The sequence below is a fragment of the Nyctereutes procyonoides genome, unplaced genomic scaffold, assembly GCF_905146905.1.
Source record: "Nyctereutes procyonoides isolate TBG_1078 unplaced genomic scaffold, NYPRO_anot_genome, whole genome shotgun sequence".
In the NCBI taxonomy this organism is placed as follows: domain Eukaryota; kingdom Metazoa; phylum Chordata; class Mammalia; order Carnivora; family Canidae; genus Nyctereutes; species Nyctereutes procyonoides.
Window position 1 is genome coordinate 49,822,740 of NW_026575121.1, and position 25,578 is coordinate 49,848,317.

At 39.0% G+C, this 25,578-nt stretch overlaps 1 protein-coding gene across 6 annotated transcripts in view; it reads left to right on the forward strand.

Moving 5' to 3' along the window:
- The window catches only part of CLYBL (citramalyl-CoA lyase), a 286,980-nt gene that overhangs the window by 210,154 nt on the left and 51,248 nt on the right, over window positions 1-25,578 (forward strand). For all 6 annotated transcript variants that reach the window (XR_008665792.1, XM_055336070.1, XM_055336069.1 and 3 more), the window contains 4 exons: window positions 15,110-15,298; window positions 19,238-19,339; window positions 21,070-21,163; window positions 22,494-22,661. Coding sequence is in view for 5 of the 6 variants with exons in the window: in XM_055336070.1 (XP_055192045.1) it covers window positions 15,110-15,298; window positions 19,238-19,339; window positions 21,070-21,163; window positions 22,494-22,661 (553 nt within the window). In the remaining variant the exon portion in view is untranslated. The remainder of the gene's footprint in view (window positions 1-15,109; window positions 15,299-19,237; window positions 19,340-21,069; window positions 21,164-22,493; window positions 22,662-25,578) is intronic.

Genomic DNA, 25,578 nt, shown 5'->3' on the forward strand with positions numbered 1-25,578 from the left:
TGTTCTAATGGCCGTCCTCCTCCTCCATTCTTCAATTTTCCACATTGTGCCTTTCTTCTCTTTTCCTTGTTGATTTTAGAATTAAATAAAATGTCAAGAATAGGATAGAGAAGTTCTCTTTCAGATACCTATAAATTTTGGGGTACCTGGCTGGCTCAGTTGGTGGAGCATGTGTCTCTTGATCTCAGAGTTGTGAGTTCAAGCTTCATATTGGGTGTAGAGACTACTTAAAAATAAAATCTTAGAAAAAAATAATTAGAGGCGCCTGAGTGGCTGAGTCAGTTGAGCAGTAGACTTGATTTCAGCTCAGGTCATGATCTCATATGTCGTAGGATCAAACCCCATGTCCTGCTTCATGCTCAGCAGGGAGTCTGCTTAAAGATTCTCTCCCTCTGCCTCTCCCCCGAATCACTCTCTCTCTCTCTCTCTCTCAAATAAGTAAATAAATCTTTAAAAAATAAAAATAATAATAATAAAATACCTATGAATTTGCCACCTAAAAGAAACAAAGCCTTTTTAATGACCACTTTCTTTGGAAAATAATTAGGAAGCAAGACAAACGAGATCAACAATGAACCATGAAAAATAGAGGCACCTGGGTGGATCAGTTGGTTAAGCCTCTGCCTTTGGCTCAGGTCATGATGTTGGGCTCCCTGTTCAGCGGAGAGCCTGTTTCTCCCCATCCCTCTGCCACTCCCCCTGCTTGTGCTCTCTCTCTCTCTCTCTCTCTCTCTGTCTCTCTCTGTGTGTCAAGTAAATAAATAAAATCTTTAAAAATAAAAGAAAAAGATATGATTACCTACTATAAAATGAAGTATGGGTATTTATTTGAGCAATAGAAATCAAAATCTACAAAGATAGAACCGACTGGTCATATGCAAGGGATTTTAAAATTCCTTTTCATTTTAAAGCCTCAACTACATTAAAAGTAGTTTGTGGGAATAATGATCCAGTTTAGCTTACTGTAAGAAATACTTCTTCATATTCGATTTCTGCTATCACAGAACTTATTCAGTTACTTGATTTCTTCATTCATGGCTGCCAGGAAGACTAATTAAGAATCCTGCTTGGGATGCTGTTCTTCCACAGAGTAAAGCTTCTTTTCCAAAATGTGAAGTCAAGGCCTTGTGCCTACAACTAGCTGAAATGCCCATTATTTTGGTTTGTTGAATTGCGTGGCTGTTTGTGCCTTATTTTTAGACATTTATCCTTTTATCTGTAAGCTTTTATAACTTCCCACTTACAGAGACAAGATTCTTTGTGTCAGCACCTTAGAGAAGTGTTGTAGAAGCAGTTGGCACATGGACAGGAATTTCCCAGCAGCACCGTGGTCGCAGCAGAGCTCCTGTGGAACCCACCTTAATGCGGCCTTGGGAAGAAGTTGGCCTCATTCGCCTCCAAAATTGTGACGGGCCAGCAAACAGATGCTTCCACATAGCATAGAAGGGAAGCTTTGGCTTTCTAAGAAAACTGGTTCTTCCTACTGAGATTAGGGGACAGTTTGGATTAGTTGCTAGGAATATATCTTTTTTTTTTAAGATTTTATTTATTCATTCATGATAGACAGAGAGAGAGAGAGAGAGAGGCAGAGACACAGGCAGAAGGAGAAGCAGGCTCCATGCCGGAGCTCCACGCGGGACTTGATCCCGGGACTCCAGGATCGCCCCCTGGACCAAAGACAGGCGCCAAACCGCTGAGCCACCCAGGGATCCCTTAGCAATATATCTTAGGAAGTCATCAGCCACAACAGTTGTGAGCATCACACTAGAACTGCCCAGGCCAGGCCAGGTGACATGGCTATTATCTGAAGCATCCTTGAAACCATGGCAGAGCTGCCTCATTACATGATGACCCAATCACTCTTGACTTACCGTTAAAAAGGAATAAAAGGCCCACAGACCCTGCCCTGCTTGGGTGGGTAATCTATGGCACCTGTGGCAAATGGCAGTATTTGCATCCTTATAATGAAGAAAGGTAGATACAGAGTCCTTTGATGACACTATTCCCTTTCGCTTGTTTACTTTTATTCTCCCACACAGACTGCAACCCAGCAGGAGGGCTTTTAAACCCAAACAGTTAATTACCTTCTGTAACCCAGAGAAGTCGAGAAACAGAAATCTAGCAAGTTGAGAGGAAGAGGGCAGCTTTGCTTGGGGCTGTGCTTTGCACCAGGTGGGAATGGAGCCACCTTCGCCATTCTCAGGGCAGAGGGAGACCAATTAGAAGGCAAAAGGGAGGGAGGTGGGCCTCGTTCCCACTCCACGTGTACTTTACATTTCTTTTTCAGAAGAGAAAATGCACTCTAGTGTACCTATACTGGACACTGAATCCCAGATCAGAGACCCATGTAGAAAAAAGGAAAAACAAAAAGGCACCCATTCCAAAGATAAAATTGAGTAGCTTTAGGACTAGAGGCCCTCTGATGATAAAAGCATGCTTCACGCTCGCTCCCGCAATGGAGAAGTTGCCCACGAGCAGAGCAGGCTCAAGCAGGGAGCTTCTCCACTTGGCATTCAAGGGATAGACCTTCTCCCAGTCCAGGGCTGTGCACCAGCAGCTTCCACTATGGAGAGTACTATCTCAAGTGAACTGCAATTCTTGTCCCACCACCTCCAAAACTGTCTTCTCCCTCCATGAGGGGGGAAATATAAGGCTTCAACCCTTGTATTCCTAAATTGGGGCTGACTCCTGCCCATCTGGGAAGCTCTTGTCTTTCTGTCTCCTGGTGCCAGAACCTTCCCTACCTCACTTCATATGTATTGACCATCTGCCTCTTTATTCTTTTTTTTTAATTTTATAAATTAATTTTTATTGGTGTTCAATTTACCAACATACAGAATAACACCCAGTGCTCATCCCATCAAGTGTACCCCTCAGTGCCCGTCACCCATTCACCCCCACCCCCCGCCCTCCTCCCCCTCCACCACCCCTAGTTCATTTCCCAGAATTAGAAGTCTTTATGTTCTGTCTCCCTTTCTGATATTTCTCACACATTTCTTCTCCCTTCCCTTATATTCCCTTTCGCTATTATTCATATTCCCCAAATGAATGAGAACATACACTGTTTGTCCTTCTCCGGTTACTGTGGCCAAGTTCAAAAAGGGTGTTGCCTGAGTTCTCCTCTGGGATTTTGATGGAATCTTGTCTCACATTTAGATCTTTCATCCATTTTGAGTTTATCTTTGTGTATGGTGCATGAGAGTGGTCCAGTTTCATTCTTCTGCATGTGGATGTCCAATTTTCCCAGCACCATTTATTGAAGAGACTGTCTTTCTTCCAGTGGATCGTCTTTCCTCCTTTATCGTATATTAGTTGAGCATAAAGTTCAGGGTCCACTTCTGGGTTCTCTGTTCTGTTCCATTGATCTATGTGTCTGTTTTTGTGCCAGTACCACACTGTCTTGATGAACACAGCTTTGTAGTACAACCTGAAATCTGGCATTGTGATGCCCCCAGATATGGTTTTCTTTTCTGCCTCTTTATTCATTCACTATTCCTGCCTCTGCCCTCTGCCCTTTACTGGCTCTTTGCTGGGTGCTAGCCCCTCTGCACCTCCAGAAATCCCCAACTCTACTGCCTCCTAACTGAGCCTGAAGTGCCCTCTCCTGTTTCTAAGTCCCACAGTCCTATTGTCTGTTCCATCCACTTGAACTATTTCACTTCTCATTCTATAGGTCTTTCATTGCCACAACTAGATGACACAGTCCTCTGTTGATTTATATATCAATATAAAGTTATTTATATATATTTTCCCTTTCCCTCTACACCTGTTCCCAGCATAGTGGATAGCATTTGATTGATCCCTCTCTTACTGGTTAAAAAATTGTAAATGCAGCAGACCAAAAACATTAGACAATCTGGGGATAGTATTCAGGAAATTTTCTTTTCAGAATCACAAATGTTCTTAAAGAAAAGGACAAATCCTATCAGTTATCTAAGTGTTTTCAAGTATCTAGGGATGTTTGACCTTAAGTACATAAAATACCTAACTAGTGGTGGTGTTGTCTAGTTTTCCTCTGGATCCTTCACATCATCTAGACATGGCTAGTGGCCCCCTGCTAGCACCCTGTTCCTCCACTCACATTGTCCTGCCTAGAACAAGTCTCATGGCTTCTTGTGCCTCTGCTTCCTTGCTAGAAACCAGAAGTTATACCATTGCCCCTCTGAGGCTGTGAGAACAAGTGATGAGTGAGAACAAAGAAAATAGTAAGAGTAGGAGGACTCCAGAGCTCCATAAACACATGTGAGCATGGCAGTTATTATTCACATGGGGAAATGCAATACATGCCTTTAGTAGGTAAATACTTTTTGTCTTTTGAAAAGGTGATGTGCAAAGTGTACCTCAAAGCCACAATGCTAAGTCAAAGTTAACAAGAAATGAAGAAAGCATAGGCAGCTGTGCCCACGAGGGACATCTTCTCAGCACTAGTTCCCCATTGCCTGTGAGTTTGGCCCCTCAGAGGCCCATAGGGGTGCCTAGCAAGATTCTTTAAGAAAAAAAAAAAACCTGTCATATACAGTTGAAGCAAATCCACGAGAAGCAGGTGGGGAAAGGCAAAGTAAGAGAGTAGAGTGGGTAAAGGTGATGGATAAGACTCAGCAGTTCTTCTCCTAGATATATACCCAAAAGAATGGATACAGAAAGTAAATTAGAGGTTACCATGTCTGGAGGTAGACGGGAATTAAAATTATTACTTAATGCTTAGAGTTTCTGTTTGGAATGATTAAAAAGTTTTGGATATAAGTAATCATGATGGTTGCACAACACTGATGAATATAATTAAGACCATCAAATGGTTAAAATGGGGACCTGAGTGGCTCGGTTGGGTAAGCATCTGACTCTTGATTTTGGCTCAGGTCATGATCTCAGAGTTGTGAGATGGAGCCCTGCATGGGGCTTCTCACTTACCTCAGGGTCTGCTTGGGATTCTCTCTTTCCCTCTCCCTCTGCCCCTTCCCTCCAAGTGGTTAAAATGGAAAATTTTGTATTGTATGTATTTTACCATACTTTTTTAAATGGGCAAAGGATTCAAACTAGAACTTTCTTGAAAGAAGATATGAAATTGGCTAATAATGGCAAAGCTGGGTGGCTCAGTAGTTGAGCATCTGCTTTTGGCTCAGGTCGTGATCCTGGGGTCCTGGGATCAAGTCCTGCATTGGGCTCCTTGCAGGGAGTCTGCTTCTCCCTCTGCCTATGTCTCTGCCTTTCTCTGTGTGTCTCTCATGAATAAATAAATAAAATCTTTTTTAAAAAATAAAATGGGGGAATAAGCACATGAAAAGATACTCAACATCATTAGTCATCAGGGAAATGCAAATCAAAACTACAATGAGCATGGTGAGAGACCACTTCACACTCACTAGGATGACTGTAATCAAAAAGATCATAACAAGTGTTGGTGGGGATGAGAGTAATTGGAACCTTCATATACTGTTGGTAAATTGACACAGCCACTCCGGAAACAGTTAATAGTTTGTTAGAAGATTAAACAAAGAATTACTTTATGACCCAGCAATTCTACTTTTTCCTAGATAGTACTCAAGAGAAATGAAAACAGATAACCATACAAAAACTTGTATATGAATTTTCATAGCAGAATTTTTCCTAGCAGCCAAAAGGCCAAACAAACCAAATGTTCATTAACTGATAGTAGATTAACTTAATGTGGTATATTCATACAATGGAATATTATTTGGCAATAAAGAAGAAAATACTAATACATGCTACAACATGATGAACCTTGAAACATTGTACTAAGCAAGAAACCAGTCACAAAAGATCACATATTGCAAGATTCTATTTATATGAACATCCAGAATAAGCAGATCTACAGAGGACAAGATAGATTAGTGGTTGTGTAGACCTGGGAGTAATAGCTAAAGAGTATGAGGTTTCCTTTTAGGATGACAAAAATATTCTAAAATCGATGGCAGTGGTTGCACTATGAATATACTTTCATTCAATTGTACACTCAAATGGGTGTATTATTTTATTTGAGCTTTATGTCAATAAAGCTGTTAGCCAGAAAAATCACAAGCCAAAAAATAATCTCCCCCAAATTATTTCCCACAAATAACAAGATGAAGTTCACTTGTCATTAACTTGTTTTTTTAATTGAAGTATAATTAACATACAGTGTCGTATAAATTTCAGGTGTGCAATAAAATGATTCAACAGTTCAATACATTACTCAGTGCTCAACGAGGTACTTTTTTTTTAAGATTTTATTTATTAATGAGAGACACAGAGAGAGAGGCAGAGACATCGGCAGAGGGAGAAGCAAGCTCCCCACAGGGAGCCCAGTCAATCCTAGGACCCCGGGATCACGCCCTGAGCCAAAGGCAGAGGCTCAACTGCTGAGCCACCCAGGTGTCCCTCATCGACCAACAGTTTGGTCTCTGTGTTCAAGAGTCTGTTTTTGCCTCCTTTTTGTTAATTTGTTTTGTTTCTTAAATTCTACATATCAGGGGCACCTGCATGGCTCAGTCGGTGAAGCATCCAACTCCTAATTTTGGCTCAGGTCGTGATCTCAGAGTTGTGGGATCAAGCCCTGTGTCGGGCTCCACACTCAGCATGGAGTCAGCTTGTCTCTTTCCCTCTGCTCCTCTCTCTCTCTCTCTCTCTCTTTCTCTCTCTCTCAAATAAAGAAAATCTTGGGACGCCCGGGTGGCTCAGCGATTGAGCATCGAGCTTTGGCTCAGGGCATGATCCCAGATTTCTGGAATCAAGTCCCACATCGGGCTCCTAGCATGGAGCCTACTTCTCCCTCTGCCTGTGACTCTGCCTCTCTTTCTGTGTCTCATGAATAAATAAATAAAATCTTTAAAATAAATAAAGAAAATCTTTTTAAAAAAATTCCACATATGAGTGAAATCATATGTTGTAAGTCATTTTAACCAGTTTTTAACATTTTTGTGGAAATATTCTAATATGATGGTTCAATTTAGGATTTTTCAACTTTATAGTGGTGCAAAGTGATACACATTCAGTAGCAACTGCACTTTGAATTTTGAATTTGGATCTTTTCTGGGCTAGCAATAGGCAGTAAGATCCTCTCTCATGTTGCTGAGCAGCAGCAGGGAGCCACAGCTCCCACCCAGCCACATGATCACAAAGGTAAACAACCAATACACTGACAACCATCTGTACCATACAACCACTCTGGTTTTCACTCTCAGTACAGTGTTCAGTAAATTACATGAGATGTTCAATACTTTATTATGAAATAGGCTTTGTGTTAGATGATTTGCCCAGTTGTAAACTAGTCTAAGTGTTCTGAGCATGTAGGCTAGGCTCATATATGACATTTAGTAGGTTAAGTGAATTGAACACAGTTTCCACTTACAGTATTTATTGACTTAAGAATTTATTGGGACAATGAGTTTATTGTCAATGAATTGATTGGGACATATCCCCATCATAAGCTGAGGAAGATCTGTATATGCAAATGTAAAGAGAATAGTGTCAAGAGTCCCCATGTATTCATGAATCAGCGCCAAAAATTATCAACATTTTAGAGGCACTTTAAGAAATTTTTTTTTCTTGGGATGCCTGGGTGGCTCAGCGGACGAGCATCTGCCTTCAGCTCAGGGTGTGATCCTAGAATCCCAGGATCGAGTCCCACATCAGGCTCCCTGCAGGGACTCTGCTTCTCCCTCTGCCTATATGTCTCTGCCTCTCTCTCTCTCTCTCTCTCTGTGTGACTCTCATGAATAAATTTTTTAAATCTTTAAAAAAGATTTAAAAATTTTTTTCTCAAATTGTATTATAAAAATTTTAAACATCACAAAAGTTGAACAATTGTACAGTGAAAAACCTACCTCCTATATTCTCCCATTAATGTTTTACAGAGTAAAACCTTACCCACCTATCTGTCCTTCTATCCATCAGTCAATTCATTTACTTTTTAATTAATTTCAAAATAAGTTGCAGACAACAGCAATAGACTTCCCTTTAAATACTTAAATGTGTATATCATTAACCAGATTTCAAAAATTGTTTACCATTCTCTTTGTTCTTTTGTGGTAAATTTTATATAAAATGAAACACAAACTTTAAGCATACATTCTATAAATTTTGATGAACCATATAGGCCTATATGACTTAAAGTCATTTTTAAGTGTCCTTAAAAAATATTTTTAATTGCTCAGAGATCTTCAGACTAAATTCTTTTCATAGATTTATTGTATCCTAGTATTGTTTCTTGTAGAGTTTTCTCTTTTTCCATTATATCTCTGAGAGGCAGAAATGCCCATTGCATGTTATGAACTATCTATCCATACAGAGTCTTCTTAGTCCTTTGAATGAAAGCTGATTTGGCATTTTACCATAAACTTGTGTTTTATTTTTTTTTTAAGATTTTATTTATTTATTCATGAGAGTCACAGAGAGAGAGAGGCAGAGACATAGCAGAGGGAGAAGCAGGCTTCATGCAGGGAGCCTGATGTGGGACTCAATCCCGGGACTCCGAGATCACGCCCTGAGCCAAAGGCAGAGGCTCAACCCCTGAGCCACCCAGGCGTCCCTAAACTTGTGTTTTAATGTACCTTTTATAATTAACACATCAGAGACTTTGCTCTACCCAAATCTACATTTTCAGAATAAACAGAGTGCCTAGAATAAGAAGTTGTGGGATAAAACAGTGAGTGAAAATGTTTTCACTTTTTTTTATGGTGGTATTGTATCTATAACAAAATTTACCATCTTAACCATTTTTAAGTGTACTATTAGGTTGTTAATGGTATATTCACGCTATTGTGCAACCACTACTACATCCATCCTTGTAACTCTTCATCTTGTAAAACTGAAACCCTGTGCTCATTAAACACTAACTCCCCAATCCCTCTCCCCCCAGGATCCGGCTACCACTATTCTACTTTCTGACTGCTCTAAGTACCTCACTGCAGTGGAATCACACAGTATTTGTCTTTTTGTGCCTGGCGTATTTCACTTACCCTAATGTCCTCAAGGTTCATCCATGTTGGAAAAAAATTAAAATTTTAAAAAATAAAAAAAAGGGATGCCTGGGTGGCTCAGTGGTTGAGCATCTACCTTTGGCTCAGGGTGTGATCCTGGAGCCTGGGATCAAGTCCCACATCGGGCTTCCTGCAGGGAGCCTGCCTCTCCCTCTGCCTGTGTCTCTGCCTCTCTCTGTGTCTCTCATCAATCAATAAATAAAATCTTAAAAGAAAAAAAAAGGAAAAATAAATAAATAAATAAATAAATAAATAAATAAATAAATAAATAAATAAAATAAAGGTTCATCCATAATGTAGTATATCTCAGAATTTCCTCTCTTTTTAAAGTTGAATAATACTTCATTGTACATACATAACACATTTTGCTTATCCATTCTTCTGTCAGTGGGCACTTACATTGCTTCCACATTTTAGCAATTGTGAATAATGCTTCTATAAACATAGGTGCACAAATAATCTCTGTAAGACCCTGCCTTCAGTGCTTTGGGGTATATACCCAGAAGCGGAATTGCTGGATCATATGGTAATTCTATTTTTAATTTTTTGAGGAACTGCCATGCCATTTTCTATAGCAGCTATAATTTATATTCCCATCAGCAGAGTACTAGGGTTTCAGTTTATCCACATCCTCACCAACACTTGTTTTTTTCTGTTTTTTTTGTTTTTGTTTTTTATAGTAGCCATCTTAATGGGTGTGAAGTGGTAGCTCAGTGTAGTTGTGATTTGCATTTCCCTAGTGATCAATGATGTTGAGCATCTTTTCATGTGCTTACTGGCCATCAGTATATCTTCTTTGGAGAAATGTTTATTTAAATCCTTTGCCCGTTTTTTAATTGTGTTGGGGTTTTTTGTTTGTTTGTTTTGCCCATTTTTGAATTGTGTTGAGGTTTTTTTGTTGTTTTTTGTTTTGTTTTGAATTGTGTTGTTTATTTTGTTGTTGAGTGTTAGGAGGGAGATCTGTATATATTCTAGATATGAATCCTTTATCAGTTAAATGATTTGCAAATATTTTCTCCCTGTCTGTGGGTTGCCTTCTTTCTCTACTTATAGTCTCTTGATGTACAAATGCTTTTTAATTTTCACGAAGTCCAATTTGTCTATTTTTTTCTTTTGTTACCTGCACCTTTGGTGTTACCCATGAATGAAATTTTAAACCAGTTAATTCATGGTATATTCAGTATTGTTTTCAGTTTTCTTCTTTCAAAAACAAGCAAACCAAGGTTTCCTTTTCATGTGGAAAAAACACTGGAATAGAAAATTCAACACTATTACCTTCCTAAAGAAACACTACCACGTTGTTGTTAGTTAATGAGGAATTTATTAGCCTTTGTCCAATGTAGTCACTACAACAGTCTCTGGGATTTATATACATTTTTATGAGAAAAATACAGTAACATAGTTTACAAGTGATGACCTATCTTATGTCACAAGCACTTCTTTTTTAAAAACATAAATATATAAAAGAAGTTACATGGAAAACAAGCTCCTCCAATGGAAAAGTCCACTCCAAGTTTTGTATTTTAAACTAAACAACCTCAAAGTTTAAAAAAATTTTTCACATGGATACTGATAGCAAGGCCATCTGCCCAAAGTTTGTTGCACCCCCATGCCTGTGTGACTTCATTTTACAAATTAGATAAAATGGAAATCAGATGGGCAAATTCAGAAAAGATAGAATTCACTAGTGTTTTTGAGGATGTGGCATGGCAATTTGCCTTTTGGCATGATGAAATATTAATTGCACATTTTTAAAAAATCACCAAGATTATGCATCTCCCTGGAGTCTAGAAAGTCTTTCATATTTCTTAATTACCAAATCTGGGTTCGGCCACTCGGCTTTCTCACTGCTCCTGTTGCATCAAGGGCAAGCTTGTGGTTTCCCCTGAAAAGAACTATACGTTAACATACAAGGTTTGAGTGGGGGGTGGAAGAAGGGAAAGGTGTTAATTCAGATGTTATGAAACTGTGATAATGCTATTATTTAAGGCACTTATTTGGGTATGTTTATACTTTGTAGTTTTATAAATAAACCCAAGGGGCTCCTCCTGGTTGTCACAATCCTCCTTGAATCTTGTATCCTGTCTGTCTCTTCCTATCCGACAGTAGAATTGATGCCGCTCTAATCCCTGGAAGTTGGGAACTAATGAACTGACTGCTGAGCTGCCGCCACGGAGCTTGGTCCCAAACTATACTGTACTTCACACTCGATTTATTCTCCAGATGGCGAGACTGTGCCGCCCTGCCGCGAGGGACCACCTCTTCCACTGGAGTGTAAAAGTGGACGGATGTTGTTTTCTTTGCAGATTTGATCATTCTGAGCTAGAAACTTGCGAGGATGATTAGTTATTAGCTTTAATGGGTGCCAATTGAACCAACTGCACGCATATTTTCTCCTTTAATTTTGGAGTCTGCAGGTCTTGGCGATGGTTGATTTATCCGCTCTCTTACGTCACCAGAGCATGTCTCTTCCCCAGGTGATAAGAACCGGGTCTCTGAAATCATAGCACGCCTTGGTTCCTGGCCCAGACAGAGTCACATAATATGGTGGCTTATGTAGAAGGACAAGTTTATTAGCCACTGGTCCACTGCACTGAGCAGTCCGTGGCACGAAATATCGATTGAATGTGGGAAGTTTGGTGACACCACTTTTCATTTAGAACAGGGCGGGTGAAGAGTCTGATCCGTGCCAACTTTGTGACTTCTGCAAAGTTCGCCTCTGGAATCAGACATGCTATAGAACATACTGCAGTAATTAGTCTCTGCAAAGATCTAATGGAACTGTTGAGAAAGGCCTTAATGCCATTACTCTGTTTTTTCCAGGTTGACAGATTTTAGAGGGACAAGTTCATCATACATTAAGAAATGCTTACCAAGGCCGTTCTGTAGTGTTAACACATTTAGAATGCAGTTCCTTAAAAAAAAAAATAGAATGTAGTTCCTTCTAAACTTCACTTTGAACAACCTGTCTTGCCACCAGAATATAAGACACTCCTCCCCCTCCCCGCCCCCCAAGAAAGGCCTTTTTTTGAGTGGCCTCTTTTTGCTTTGATTTCCTCTTCCTTCTTTTGCCAGGGAACATTATCTCCCAATAATCTCAGCAGATCATATATAGCCCTTCAGAGAAGGAGGTGTCTGCCAAGCTGTGTCTTATGGATCCCCCGAATGAGATAAAAATTGGAAGGATAGTCAGGGCCAAACAGGAGCCAGAGAGAGAGAGAGAGAGAAGGGAGTATGGTGATGCAAAGGAGAGAGCTGTGAGAGAGAGAGAGATTGGTATCAGGGAGAGAGGGAAGGAGGGAGAGATCAGAATGAACAGAATTTCTTTCATTTCACAACTGGGTGGACTGTGGCTCTCTCTAGCTGAGCACCCAGAACTAAACCTAATTGTTCTTAGAAACTGCCTTCCTCTCACCCAACAGATGGCATGGGTGTGTTTGCTAGCACAGTAACATATTTCACTATTAAAGCACTAAAAAGAAAAAAAAAATCAACATACTTGTTGGTTGGTGTAAATTCAGTGAAGTTGTTGGATATTTCGGGATACATAGCAGAGGGATGCACACTTAGTTTATGTAAATTGCAACAAGCAGCAGCCTGTTAATAAGGGTGTTGTGTGGCAATATACCTCCAAAGCCTTAATCTTTTTTTGGAAAGGTACAGAATGATGAAGTGGAAAGAGCTTGTTTTAATTCTGAGAAAAAAAAAAAAAGCCTAACAAAATGCTGAGTATTCACTATTCATTATTATAACACGAAAAGTACTAATCAGATTATGCCTAAAATTGGAATTAGGTACTTCATTTGCAGCCAATTTCACAAAGGTTGAATTTTACTAAGTAAACCGGAATGTGCTGAAACCATGGCAATCTGATTTTAGATAAAAATCACAAACAGGTTTAGAACATGAGCTTTGAACAAACAGTCCCTTTCTAATCCAAATGAAATAACAAAACAGCTTAGAGGTCAGATTTTGTTTGACACCGACATGAACAATTTAGGAAGTTGACTTTGCCAGGGATCCTATACCTTGAGCACACGGGATGATTAAAGTAGAGCGTATATGATGATTCGAGTAACCCAAGTTTTAAAATGCATTTCAGGCTAAATGATCTAGTTTAGTTCCCTTCCATTTTCTATTTACTTTGTCCCAGGAGACCCTTTGACAAGCCCAACCTGCTATCGAAAGAAATCCTGGAAACTGAAATATTTACAAGTTGGAGCAATCCTGAGTTTGTAGCTTGTGCGGGCTACACAGAGCATAACACATTTTAGGTTCTCTGAGGCCATGGATCTAAATACCCGCACTGCCAGAACTGAAGGCATTCTCTCCACAGTTCTAGATGTTCTTGGAACCATGATACTGAGCTCACTTCCACCCTTCACCTTCAGGATTTTCCTCTTTAGTGAATGTAACAAGAAGGCATGGTAGAGCAAGCGGATGAGTTTTATAGCTGTGGAATAGCCAACGGCATGATGTGGAATCAAGCCACTGCTGGCCACATCGCCCTTCACTTTAGAAGCTAGTGTGCGCTCTTTCTTGCTTTTGTCTAAGCCTGGCCTAATTATCTGCAGTCAGAGTTCTGTAAATCAGGGCTCCACAGGGCTGTCTTAAACTGGTCTACGTATTCCGTTTCCATCTGACCTGACAACTCTAAGCCACTGTTTCCTCACACTGTTTAACTCAGACCACATTTGGAAGCCTTCCCCGTTTCTACTCGGTCATAGACCTACATCCGTCTGCTTTAAATCTACTGTCCTGGCTTGTCTTGTTGATTAGACTTAGACCCAATATCAGCTCTAATAATTCTCTTTTTGTCTCCACTTTGGCTTGCTATTTCCCAGATAAGTATTGTTGTTCAAATGGCTTTATATTGTTCAGACTTTTTTTTTTTAAACCACATTCGTCAGCAGTAAGAAGCTTTAAAGTTTTATTAGTATCATAAAAACCCGTCCCAAATGAAACTACTTTTGATAAGTGTTCATTCTGACAATGAGAATTTGTTGAGGGCTCTTGGCAAGTTGAAGGAATTTGTTTTTGAAACTGAAATTGGCAGGAAGTAATGACCGCAAGTGCTTTCTTTCTCTTGACTCCAACCCCCAGCTCCTCAGTGTGCTCCTTTCTCTTCCCACCCCCTACCCCACCTTCAACACCCCAACTCAGAGCCAATAAATAACATGTTTGGTTTCATACAATTTTTCTAGGGATAGTTCATATACTGAAGCAGGCTTTCAACCTTTCAGCTTTTCTTAACTATGGAGCACAGACTGTCAAATCCAAGGGGAAAAAATGTATTTGTCTTCCACTTCGTGAAGAGATTTCTTGGTGGTGTTATTACCTTCCACCTGAATAAATTGGAGTTTTTTTGTACTATGGAGTGTCATTTTCCTGTGAGCGGCTTAATTGAATGTCAAAATTCAACTCAGTAGCAAAAATATTTTAAGTGACTAAAAAACATGACACATATGGAAAGAGAAAAACAAATCCTTATTTTTTCCCTAATGTGAATATGCTGACAGACAAGACTACCATTATCCACATGTTATGTAGTTCCTTATGTTTATGAAATGAGAAAATGCAGGTAGAGGACTTAGAACCATGCTTAGAGCTTAATAAATGCTCAATAAACGTTACCTAGGGCACCTGGGTGGCTCAGTGGTTGAGCATCTGCCTTTGGCTCCGGTCGGGATCCCACAGTCCTGGGCGGGATTGAGCCCTGTATCAAGCTCCCCCTGCAGGGAGCCTGCTTCTCCCTCTGCCTATGTCTCTGCCTCTCTCTGTGTGTCTCTCATGAATAAATAAATAAAATCTTTAAAAAAAATAAGTAATGTTACCTATCAGTTATTTTACCTTTGTAGTTGAAAAACAGTGCTAATGGATGAGAGCACAGAACTATTTGGAAATGCACCAGTATGCATTATGGTTGCTGTCATCTCTGTTATAGTGATCTTGAATGAAATCTGGAAATCAATCACTTGTCTATCAGATTAGACAACTTATTTCAAATACCATCTATCTGCTGGACAGGAAATGTGTAGATATAGTCTTGGTGCTCAGACTCTGAATCCACATAACAGATTGTTTCCCCTCAATGATAAATAACCTTAGGAGATACATTTTATTGTCACTGACAGAATGACGCTAGGCTGAGGATAGTAGAAACTCTTGAAGACTTTGACCTGGGCCCAACTGACACGTGTGTGAGAGTCAACTCGGTATCCAGTGGTCTAGCCGAAGAGGACCTGGAGACCCTTCTGCAGTCCCGGGTTCTTCCATCTAGCTTGATGCTGCCCAAGGTGGAAGGTCCTGAAGAAATCCAGTGGGTGAGTAGCTGATGTCCTGCTTTAATTAAAGTCTCAGGAGCAGCTATGAAGGAGTAACAGAAGGGAAGGATGTGGGGGTCACAGATTTTGAAAATGTGTACACGGAGCAGAGAGAAAGGGAACTGAGGGAAAGGGGAGGGGGAGCCCCAGAGACTATTCCCTTCACACAAGGAGAGCCTGGCCTTACCCAGAGTGTTCAAAGGAACAACTCTGCTCTTGGGATGATTCTTCTGCTCCCTACTCAAGACTTGCAGTTTGGCCAGAACTGCCTCAGCAGCCTCACAGAGCAATCCCTGGAAACAGGCTGGCCCGAGAACTGGATCACTTCTCCCAGCCTGCCAGGCCCTAACCTCCACCTGAAAGAGCAGTGAAGTAAATGGCTCTTAGCCAGGTTCATTTGCAGTCTTCATAGACAGCGAAAGCACATTAGCCACGAAGGAAAAAATGAACCTAGAGGAGAGGGAAAGGTCACTCCTGAGGGCAACTAGAGGAAGTAACAGGAAGCTTTTAACTAGTGGTTTTAATTAGCACAGATATTATTTCCTGACCAGCTCTCTAGTCTGTCCTTTTTAAATTGCTGACAGGTGTGTGTGTGTTTCATGACAGACTTTTTGGCCAATAAAAACCTGGCATTTCAAATTACTTAAGAAAACTTTGAAATAGGCCTAATTATACTATGATTGTTTTCACTGTTAAAGTAGGGGGAGGCTAGATTTTATTTAGAGGTTGCTATGATTTTGCAGATCTCTGCCAAATAAAATACCTGCCAGTTGTGCCACTCCAAGCACAGAGCCTGGGACATGTCCATGGGTGTGCAGACGGTGCTTTTGACGCTATATCTGGGATTATCCCTGAGGCTGTGGCTGCAAATGTAGCCATACATGGAACAGTTGTAATACCAGAGCAAACTACTCACCTTTTTCATGCATGTAGATGCATTAAACCTGTACTTTCCAGCGCAGTGGCCACCTGCCCCATGTGGCCACTGAGCACTTGAAATGTGGCAAGTCCAAATTGAGATGTGCCATAAGTGTGAAATACACATGGGATTTTGAAGCCTTAGCGGCCCCCTCCCCAAAAAAGAATGTAAATTATCTCAGTAATTTTTATATTGATCACATGTTGAAAGTGGTAGTATTTCAGATATACTGGGTTGAACAAACATTATTAAAATTAAACTCCCCTGTTTCATTTTACTCTGTTAATGTAGCTACTAAAAAATTTCAAATTACATCTATAGCTGCCACTATTTTTCTGCTGGACAGCTCCATGTTGGTGTCTTCTTGAAGACCCCATGTTCAAGGACCCATATTTACTTTCTAAACTGGAGTTCCTCTCCAGGGTCACCCCTCAGAAGCTAGGAGATACCCGTTACAGTAGGTTACAATCCCTGAGGCCTCCACCCCATTCGAATGTGTCTTAAATTGATTAAAATGGAATCTGAAGCCACTGTTCCCTCTTGGTTTCATGTTAATGCCTGTTTATCACCGTTATTACCCTTCATTTAAGAGGGGAGGACCCAACCCAGCCTTCAGCTACAGCTTCTGTTCGCTGTTTTAAATCCTTGGATAGAAATAGGATTTCTAGTTAACAGAAGTCTTTTGGGCTGTTTATTTTTTCCTCTCCGTTTGTATTTATGTGAAGCATAAAACCCAGAGCCCTGATGCACAACTGAAAGATGGGCTTCCTTGTTTTCTTTTGTGTGAGAATCTCTTGCTGGCCTTTTGTCGCTAGTGTGGGTTCTTGTTTGACTGGCATGGCTTATTGGACTATAACAAGCGTGACTCTGCCTCCTTTGTCGTGGGACAATTCTCCCACAAATCCCGAACAGTGTGCATTCTTCCAACACACTATTGGGTGTGCACTGGAATTGAAAGAATTGCTGAGCCCTGCTACTTCATCTCCTCCCCAATCTCTTTGTGATTTTTTCCCCTTCTTTTCCTTCACCCCCCTCCCCAGCCCCACCACCTCACTGAAATGAACACTTTACCAGGCCGGAAACATTTAATCGTCTCCTTTTGAAAAAATTAATTGAAACTTCTCCACTAGTTACCTTTTGTGTCAGTATTTAATGCAATTTTTTAAGAAAGAAGGGGAGGAGGAGAAGGAGAATGGGCCAGAATATTTCATTTTTAAATGCCCCTGTTGGCTTAAAAACAAAAGGTGGTTAGAGATTTTTTCTAAGAACAGAAATAGAGATTTTTTCTAAGAACAGAAATAGAGTGTAATATTTAACTAGTTTTAAACTTTATGATTTTGTTGTAGGTACAACCTTTATCACAAAGAATGGGGCAAGTACTGTTGCACATTGCTGTTGTTGTTGTTGTTTTAGTGAGAAAAAAGTTCCACTGGTGCATCCATAACACCAAAACCCCTAATATTTCACTCCCCATTTTCTAACTTAAATGTGACATAAGTTAGGTTTTATTTTTATTTTCATGGAATATTATACACTTTGTCTCCTTACATCGTAGCCTTCTCTTCTTTCTTGCTGTTTTGCTTGAGTTATTCCTTCCCTTGAAAAGTTACTAAGGAGGTGATGATGATGGTGTCTGAGGCAGGGAGGGGCAACCTGGGAATAATTCTTCATTACTGAAAGCTGTGATTTATTTTAGCCTAATTGTAAAGTTACTGCAAATTGCTCAAAAGCTTTTTAAAGATCCCAGTGATTAGATTTGGGGGGGGGGAGTGCTGCATAAGCAAGGAGGGGGCAGCTAAAAGGGGAAATAACACCTCTAATCCTGCTTCTGGTAAATAGGCTGCCAGCTTTTAAAATGAGTTTCCTTTCTATTAGTCAGAATATTATGCTAAGCCTTAAGCATTAGTTTTTTTATGTTGCCATAGCAGCCCTATTCCTGCAGGGTGGTGACCTGCGATGATTACAGTACAAAGCTTATAGGGTCTTGAAACCCCCTTTGAAGATGAAAAGTCTTTGATGGTTTATATTTATGCAAATCTCTTAGATATGATTTACCCAACTGAGACTGAATGGAGAGATGATTAAAATTCCCTTTTCCTTTGATATCCATTAATGGCTGAATATTCCTTAAATTTAAAATGGATATATATGTTTTCATCTTTATTTACAAAAATATCTTTATCATACCTGTGTTGTTTCTTTTTTATCTCCCCACATCTTATTAGATCTAGATAGACATAATAGATTTACAATTTAGAGTGTGGTGGGTTGTGTGTTTTTTTTTTTTCCTTTTGAAAGGGGGGGGTGGTGGTGGTGGTGGAGATCTGTGCAAGAGCTTTTGTATGTTTCCAGATGATAGATTTTGGAATTTGGGCTACCCCACTGGCAGCACAGAGCTAGCTGTGAACTGGTCTCATGGAAAAAATTGGCGAGCTTTGGTCTTCAAAGAATTAAACTTCCTTTTTAAGGTCTTCCTAGGTAAGCTAAAAAATTATGAAGAAAAACCTTCTGAACAAAGGATAATGGTGCTATAATGAATGATATGGGTTCCACGTAGAAGGCTGCTGAACAGTTACACTCATGTCAGTGCCTGGTCCAAAACAAAAACAGAATGGCAGGTAGAACAAGACTTCGCTGTTTTGGGGGCCTATCATTTGCATTTAGCTAAGTGAAGGCTAGAGGTCTTAAGTAAATATGTTTTCAAGAAAAGCATTTTGACTCCAGAATCTCTCTTTCCACTTCTAACTCCTAGGCCTCAAATTGTTACTTTAGGGAAAAAAAAAAAAAAACAAGCATTATAATGCACTAAATTTACTATTTAGTTTGGTGGAAACTTTGTTACCTTTTTATCTTGGTCTTTCCTCCTGGTTTTGTTTTGTTTTGTTTTAATTATTTTTCATGTATGAAATATGACTGGGATATTACTTCCTTAGGCCAAAGACTCAAATACTACTGTGTCTACATTTCAGTGATTGTACATTTTTCCCCCTACTAATTACCAATGACACTTCTGATTTTAGTTTTCAGACAAATTTTCATTCTACTTAAAAGGCCGAAAACTTGAACAACCTATGAATTTAATCCCTTTTGTGGAAACTGCAATGGGTTTGCTCAATTTTAAGGTAAGAGAACATAATGTAACTAATAAGTTAGCTTTATTTATTACCTAAAGAGAACTTTTGTTCTCAATTTTGACATCTACTTAAAATATTTTTCTAGAAAGATTTATAGGCAAAGTAAACCTTGAACACCATTTGCTATCTATAATAATCTAAAACCAGGCTGTGAGCATCTTAGAAAACAAAGAAACTAGCTAAATAGCAAGAAAAGACTAACCAATCCTAAATATTTAAGTGAAATATTTATATATTCTCACTTTAAATAATCCTATGTAAACACACGCTTTGAATTATATTTATTAATGAATTGTACATGAAAATCTATTTTGTTGTCCTTATGAATTAACTTTCAATTATTCTTTTGTAACAATCTTTTAGTGGGAAATTTTCTGGCCTCTTTGTAGTAATAGTATCCATAATGTCTAGTATGTAAGACTGCTGTTTGTCGGTTAGTATACATCAATAATTTGCAGTATATTAATTCAGTTTGTCACATTAGAACATAAAATATTTCCTGATGTGCATTCAGGAAGATCAGCTGAGCCAAGTGTTTTCCAGCATTGTATGGTTGCATTAAATAATTTGCCTTAATGATATCATGGCTAGCTTGTTTTTCCCCCCTTTATCACTGATCATTTAAACTGTTTTCCAAAATATGCCTCATATTTCACCTGACTCATGAACATCAATGTAGCACCCCATCTCAGAGGGCAAAAGGGAAGAAATCCCTAAAACCAAAGAAAAGAGATAGTTGAACACTTCCCTAGAGAGGTAATATGGGAGTAAATGCTCTGAGAGGAAACTATGAGACCTACTGGAACATGCAGGAGGGGCAGAGGGCACATGTTTGGGAAGCTGCTTCAAGCCTCATGATCAGCGCATTTACACAACTGATCATAAATTCTTCTAGCCTGCCCCACAATTCTGAGATATAAATAAAGCATGTCCCTTAGATATGACTAGATTCATACGATGATTGAATTCTAAACTCCACCACCCCATTTTATTTCATATTGTACCTAGAAGCACTTTCAACCCCTGAAATTAATCAACAGTGTCCACTCCCAATTTTCAGATCTTCCCTACCCACATACATTAGCATGCTGAATCTCCATCTCAGTAGATTGTTACATCTATGACAAATGTTATTAATCTTTATTTTCACATAGAAATATGGAAGTTGCTAATTAATACATCTTGGTTGACTTGTTGCATTTTTATTTTCCCCTCTGGAGTTGTAGATTTTTGTACTGTATGTCTTTAATCCTGAGACCATTTACTAAGAAATCCTGATCCTAACACAAATAATCCAATTAATTCGATTTAAAAATACTTTCCTTCTCTCCTGTGGTTTTATGTTTATTGTTTGAGAGTCTCTTAAAACAAAACAAATTTCAGGAAAAGAGAAACAATTTACAGAACAATCAAAGTGAATTCAAAGTTTTTTTAGAAATTAGATGAACTGTGATTCAAACATTATAACTGTATTCATATATATTTGGAACTCAAAATAATCCACTAAGCAAAGCAAATCTATACAGCATAATTATTTTGGACAATATTAAATGCCTTTCAAAAGGGGTAAATTTAGGGCTGCATTTTTAGGACTGCCGGTTTGCTTTCAGCCAAACTGTGTTCAGAGTTGGAATTTTCTGTTACTGAAAATACACCATGCTGCTTCTCTCTATATTGTGCATTTCTATGAGATTTGGTTCTGTTCTGTTCTTTTACAGGCCGTGTGTGAAGAAGCACTAAAGAGTGGACCTCAAGTAGGTCTTTTTCTAGATGCAGTCGTTTTTGGAGGAGAAGACTTTCGAGCCAGCATAGGTATCAAACACATTTCTCTCTTTTTCAGTCTCCGTGTGTGCATGTATGTGTATGTATTTTTTCTTTGCCCCTTCATGAAAGGACATTTACATGACAATATATATTTGCCAATCATGACAATGGTTTTTCAGCTAAATGGGCAGTACTTTCTGATAATTTAGGGCACCTCAGAATTGTCCTGCTTCCAGAACACCACATTACTACTTCTGTTCATTTATAAAGTAATAAAAAGCCTGTTGCAACCTCAAATGTGTTCAGGAGTATATGACATCTACTTTATTCATTTTGAGTATAATATATGAATAGCCTCTCTGTTGCTTAAATATTTTGTTTTCACATCCATCTGAGAGTTAACTAGGCTTGTAACACAAATTTAACATAATTTCACATTTGCTTTAGATCATTTTCTACAGTAAATGTAATATGCAAATATTATTTTAAATAGATCTTAAGTTCCTCCTAAAACACATTTCAGAACTCCTTATTAAATATTTATTGAGATAGTATGCTCATTTCCACTGATCTTCCCCATCCCTTGGGCACTATGCCTCCGGTCTGGGTACATGTGTATGTAGTGACTCTGGGCACACCTAGAAAAGACAACAAGGCCACAAAGCATGTGCAGAACCACAGTCCCGGTGGCCTAGAGACTGGAGCTCTCCCTGAGCGGAGTGTCACGGTCCAAATGCAAACAGTGACACCCCACACACACCCGCCCTTAGGGTGAAAGAAAAGGAACTTAGTTTAATACCAGTCCTTCTAAGAGACCTTTGTGTTTCCGACAGTTCAGTGGACACTTTCTGCCTCTTTCAAAATGAGTGGCCTTCCGTTTCCCTGAGTTCTTCATCCAAACCCTGAAGCTGCGCTATTTGGCTCAGAACCTTAGTTATGGCAGAGCATTGCAACCCCAGCACGCAAATTTCTGTGCTCAGTGAGAGAAGTTAACCATTTCCTCACACAGCCACTTGGCCACCTTTTGTGGTGCTGTCTTTGGACCGACACTTTCCAAGCAACGGCAAAAAGGAAAAAAATATACCAGAAGTAATTTGTGACCTATCAAGTCATTTGTGATTGTATCTCCTGAGATGCAGGAGAATCCTTTTTTTAATACACACAAGTAATGACGCTGAAAGATGCCTTCCAAGATAAAGAGACACATAAGAGATTTAACTCTGCCTCCACATATCCCTCTCTTCATTTATATTAGAGTCATCATTTTGCTGGGGAACAATCCCCAGGACAATGTCTTTACAGACCAACTTTTTACAACAGATGGCTAGGTTTGGTTTCCGAGTTAATGTCTCTTTTTTCTGTCTACATCCCATTTCAGGTGCAACAAGTAGTAAAGAAACCCAAGATATTCTGTACGCCCGACAAAAGATTATTGTCATAGCGAAAGCCTTTGGTCTACAGGCTATAGATCTGGTGTACATCGACTTTCGAGATGGAGAGGGGCTCCTCAGGCAGTCAAGGGAAGGAGCTGCAATGGGATTTACTGGTATGATTTTTGATGATACCTTAAAAAGCAGGATCTAAATTAGCAAACATTCCAGAAAAGTAGAAATAGAACCAGAAATTAGAATTTCTAATGTAGCCATATATCTCATATACTTATTCTGCTATTTGAAATGTGAAAAAGCCATCTAGGGCAAGAACCTGCTGAACAAATTGTCATGTTTTCCTTTGTCTGTGCAAGTCGAACAATGAAGCATTCATTTTGTTTCCTCTTTACATTAGTTACCATTTTTTTCTGTCCTCGTAAGTATTTTGTTTTTGCTGACCCTGGAGGAGGGATGAGGCTATTATAGAAGTGTTTTTGAATGAACAGCCGTAAGAATTTGGGCTGATGGGTAGAACAAAAATTTCCTTAAACATTCAAAATATTCACTCATTTCTGAAAGAAACTTTGTTGATATCTTCTTTGATTTTTTTTTTTTACTCATAACTAGCTTTTTATTCTCCTGCCACTTCATGCCCCGTATTTCTCTCCCACCTCCTAGTAAGTGTCTATGCACCTGGCGACACCTACGGGCATTGGCTGGCACTAAGGTCAGTGGGTTCCCTACAATCCGGTCCTGGAGCGCTGGCAGATATCTGTTGATTGATGTGTCCAATCACTGAGCATCAGGAGTCCAGGGAGCAACCGAAAATTATGTTTTTGAAACAGAAATCCATTTTTTTCCAAAACCACAATGGGATTCTATACACAAACACATATCTGCAGTTGTGTGCATTCACACTCTCTCTTTCTCTCTCTCTCTCACACACACACGCACACACACACACACGCAACCATGGCTAAGCCATAAACTCTTTTATGCTTATTTATTCTTCTGCTGCAAGTTCTAAGAATATCATGATCAGAAATGAACTCAAATAATGAGAAAAAGAGACAAGCATCCTTGCTGTCCCTTTTGTAAATATTTTTGAAATATGTCCAGTTAGGGAGTTCATAAAGTGACCTTACATGTTAAACATATCTTAATGAATGATGCTTTAACTCCAAATAAAATTAAACAACTGGAGAAACAATTTTAGTGTTATATTAGACTTAAATAATTGTGTTATTTGTTCTTATGTTTTTAATATGAAGAGTTAAAATAAAATGTGATTCCCCTCAAATCTGTTTAATAAATAAATAAGTAAATAAATGTGATCTTGTATAGAGAAATATTTTCCAGTCATCTGAACTATTAATAAATTAATCCTCCCTACATTTAACAGTGACTAAGAAAGAAAGAGTCCCTCTATCCTGGCCTCAAGGTTGCCATTGTCCCCATGGCCTGTTAAACCTGCCTCTTTCCAATGACCAGTTAGGACATAGCCCAAATGGAAAAGTTAAGAGAAACACTCCATGAAATCTATCTAATAGACCTCGATGTGTTGGTCTAAAATGTGTGGCATTAGCTGCCAAGCAGCCAGATGTTGCTGTGAAATGGGTACTCATTCAATAAAAATAAAAAAAAAATTGAAAACACTGAATTGATGCTATCCTGTATCACCATCCCTCAGTATAACCTGAGTGTCCTCAGCTATCTCTGGAGTAAATGTTTGCTCCAGAACTTACAAAGGAGTTTGAGAATTTCTCCAAGAAACAGGGCTGAATTAAATTGGTCCCTAATTCAGTCACAGAAGACATGTTACTTCAAATCAGATTTAGATTTCTAGACTGTGCCCAACTCAGCATGAGGAGCTTATGCGCTTGGCACTATTGTTTCTCAACAACAGGGAGTATTAAATCACACACACACATAAAAAATGGAAGCAGGGGGAGTATGGGGAGACATAGAGGGTATAGTGCCCATTATATATTCAAGTGAGTAAGTCAGTAAACTAGGGAGCTATACTTCATAACCAGTTTGCAATTTTTAAAAGGAAGATCTTTGTTGTCCCAATTATATTTCTACATACCAGTAAAAAAGGTAATTAGTCCAATAATAAGATACCAGATTATTTGTAGTATTTTGAAATAAGAAGGGCTTTGAGTATTTTAAACCCACTTGTGATCTGTTTGTCCTAATTGTCATTTAATTGTCATAACTTGGGCTTTTCACAAGCAGAGAGAAAAGCAAGGAAGGAGAAATACACACCCTCTCTGAAGCAGGTGTTTGAAAATTTTAGAATCTCATGAAAGTATCGTGTTACCCACAACACTGATGAGCAACACTCAGTCTATGCCATAAGGGTTTTCTCTGCTTTTAAAAATGATACATTTTTAAACAAGTTTTGTAGGTTTTTTTAAAGTTAGCCAGGCATCAAACAGTGCGTTATAGTTTCTCTTCTGCAGTCGTTATTTCACGGGGCCATAGTCCATGTGGATTGATTTGAAATCAATGCATTGGCCATACAAGTGGCTATTCACATTAGGAATTATTTTTATAAAAAGAAACCAAAACTAAATCTTGTAATAAAGCTTCAACAGCTGACTTGGTCATCACAGTTATTGCAGTCCTGCATGCTGAGAAGAAAGATGATAAATATGAAGCACTGTAGGTTTTCTTCTTTTTTGCAGTCTTTTGTAGAAGACAAAAATGACACCATCATACAGTCACCTAAAAGACTTGACAGGTATTGATTTAAAGCACGATATATCAAGTGGTACTGTAAAAAGGATTTCATGGTCATAAATTTTAATGTCTTCCAATTTTGTACCCTCGGTAACTTGCCAATAACAGCACTTCTGTATAAAATATTTGCCTCACTCTCACATGACATTAAAGTCTGATGTTCCATTGTTGGGGTGCACAAGAATCGACAAAAGATAACTTCATACATGGATGTTCATAAATTTCTAAAACTTAACACATATCCTAAAATTAGCCTCACTACTGAAATATGGGTACTTGCAGGCCATCAGTGGTTTCCCAGTATTTCTAAATAGTTTCTGTTTTGCTCCTCAAGTCATAGTATCTGTA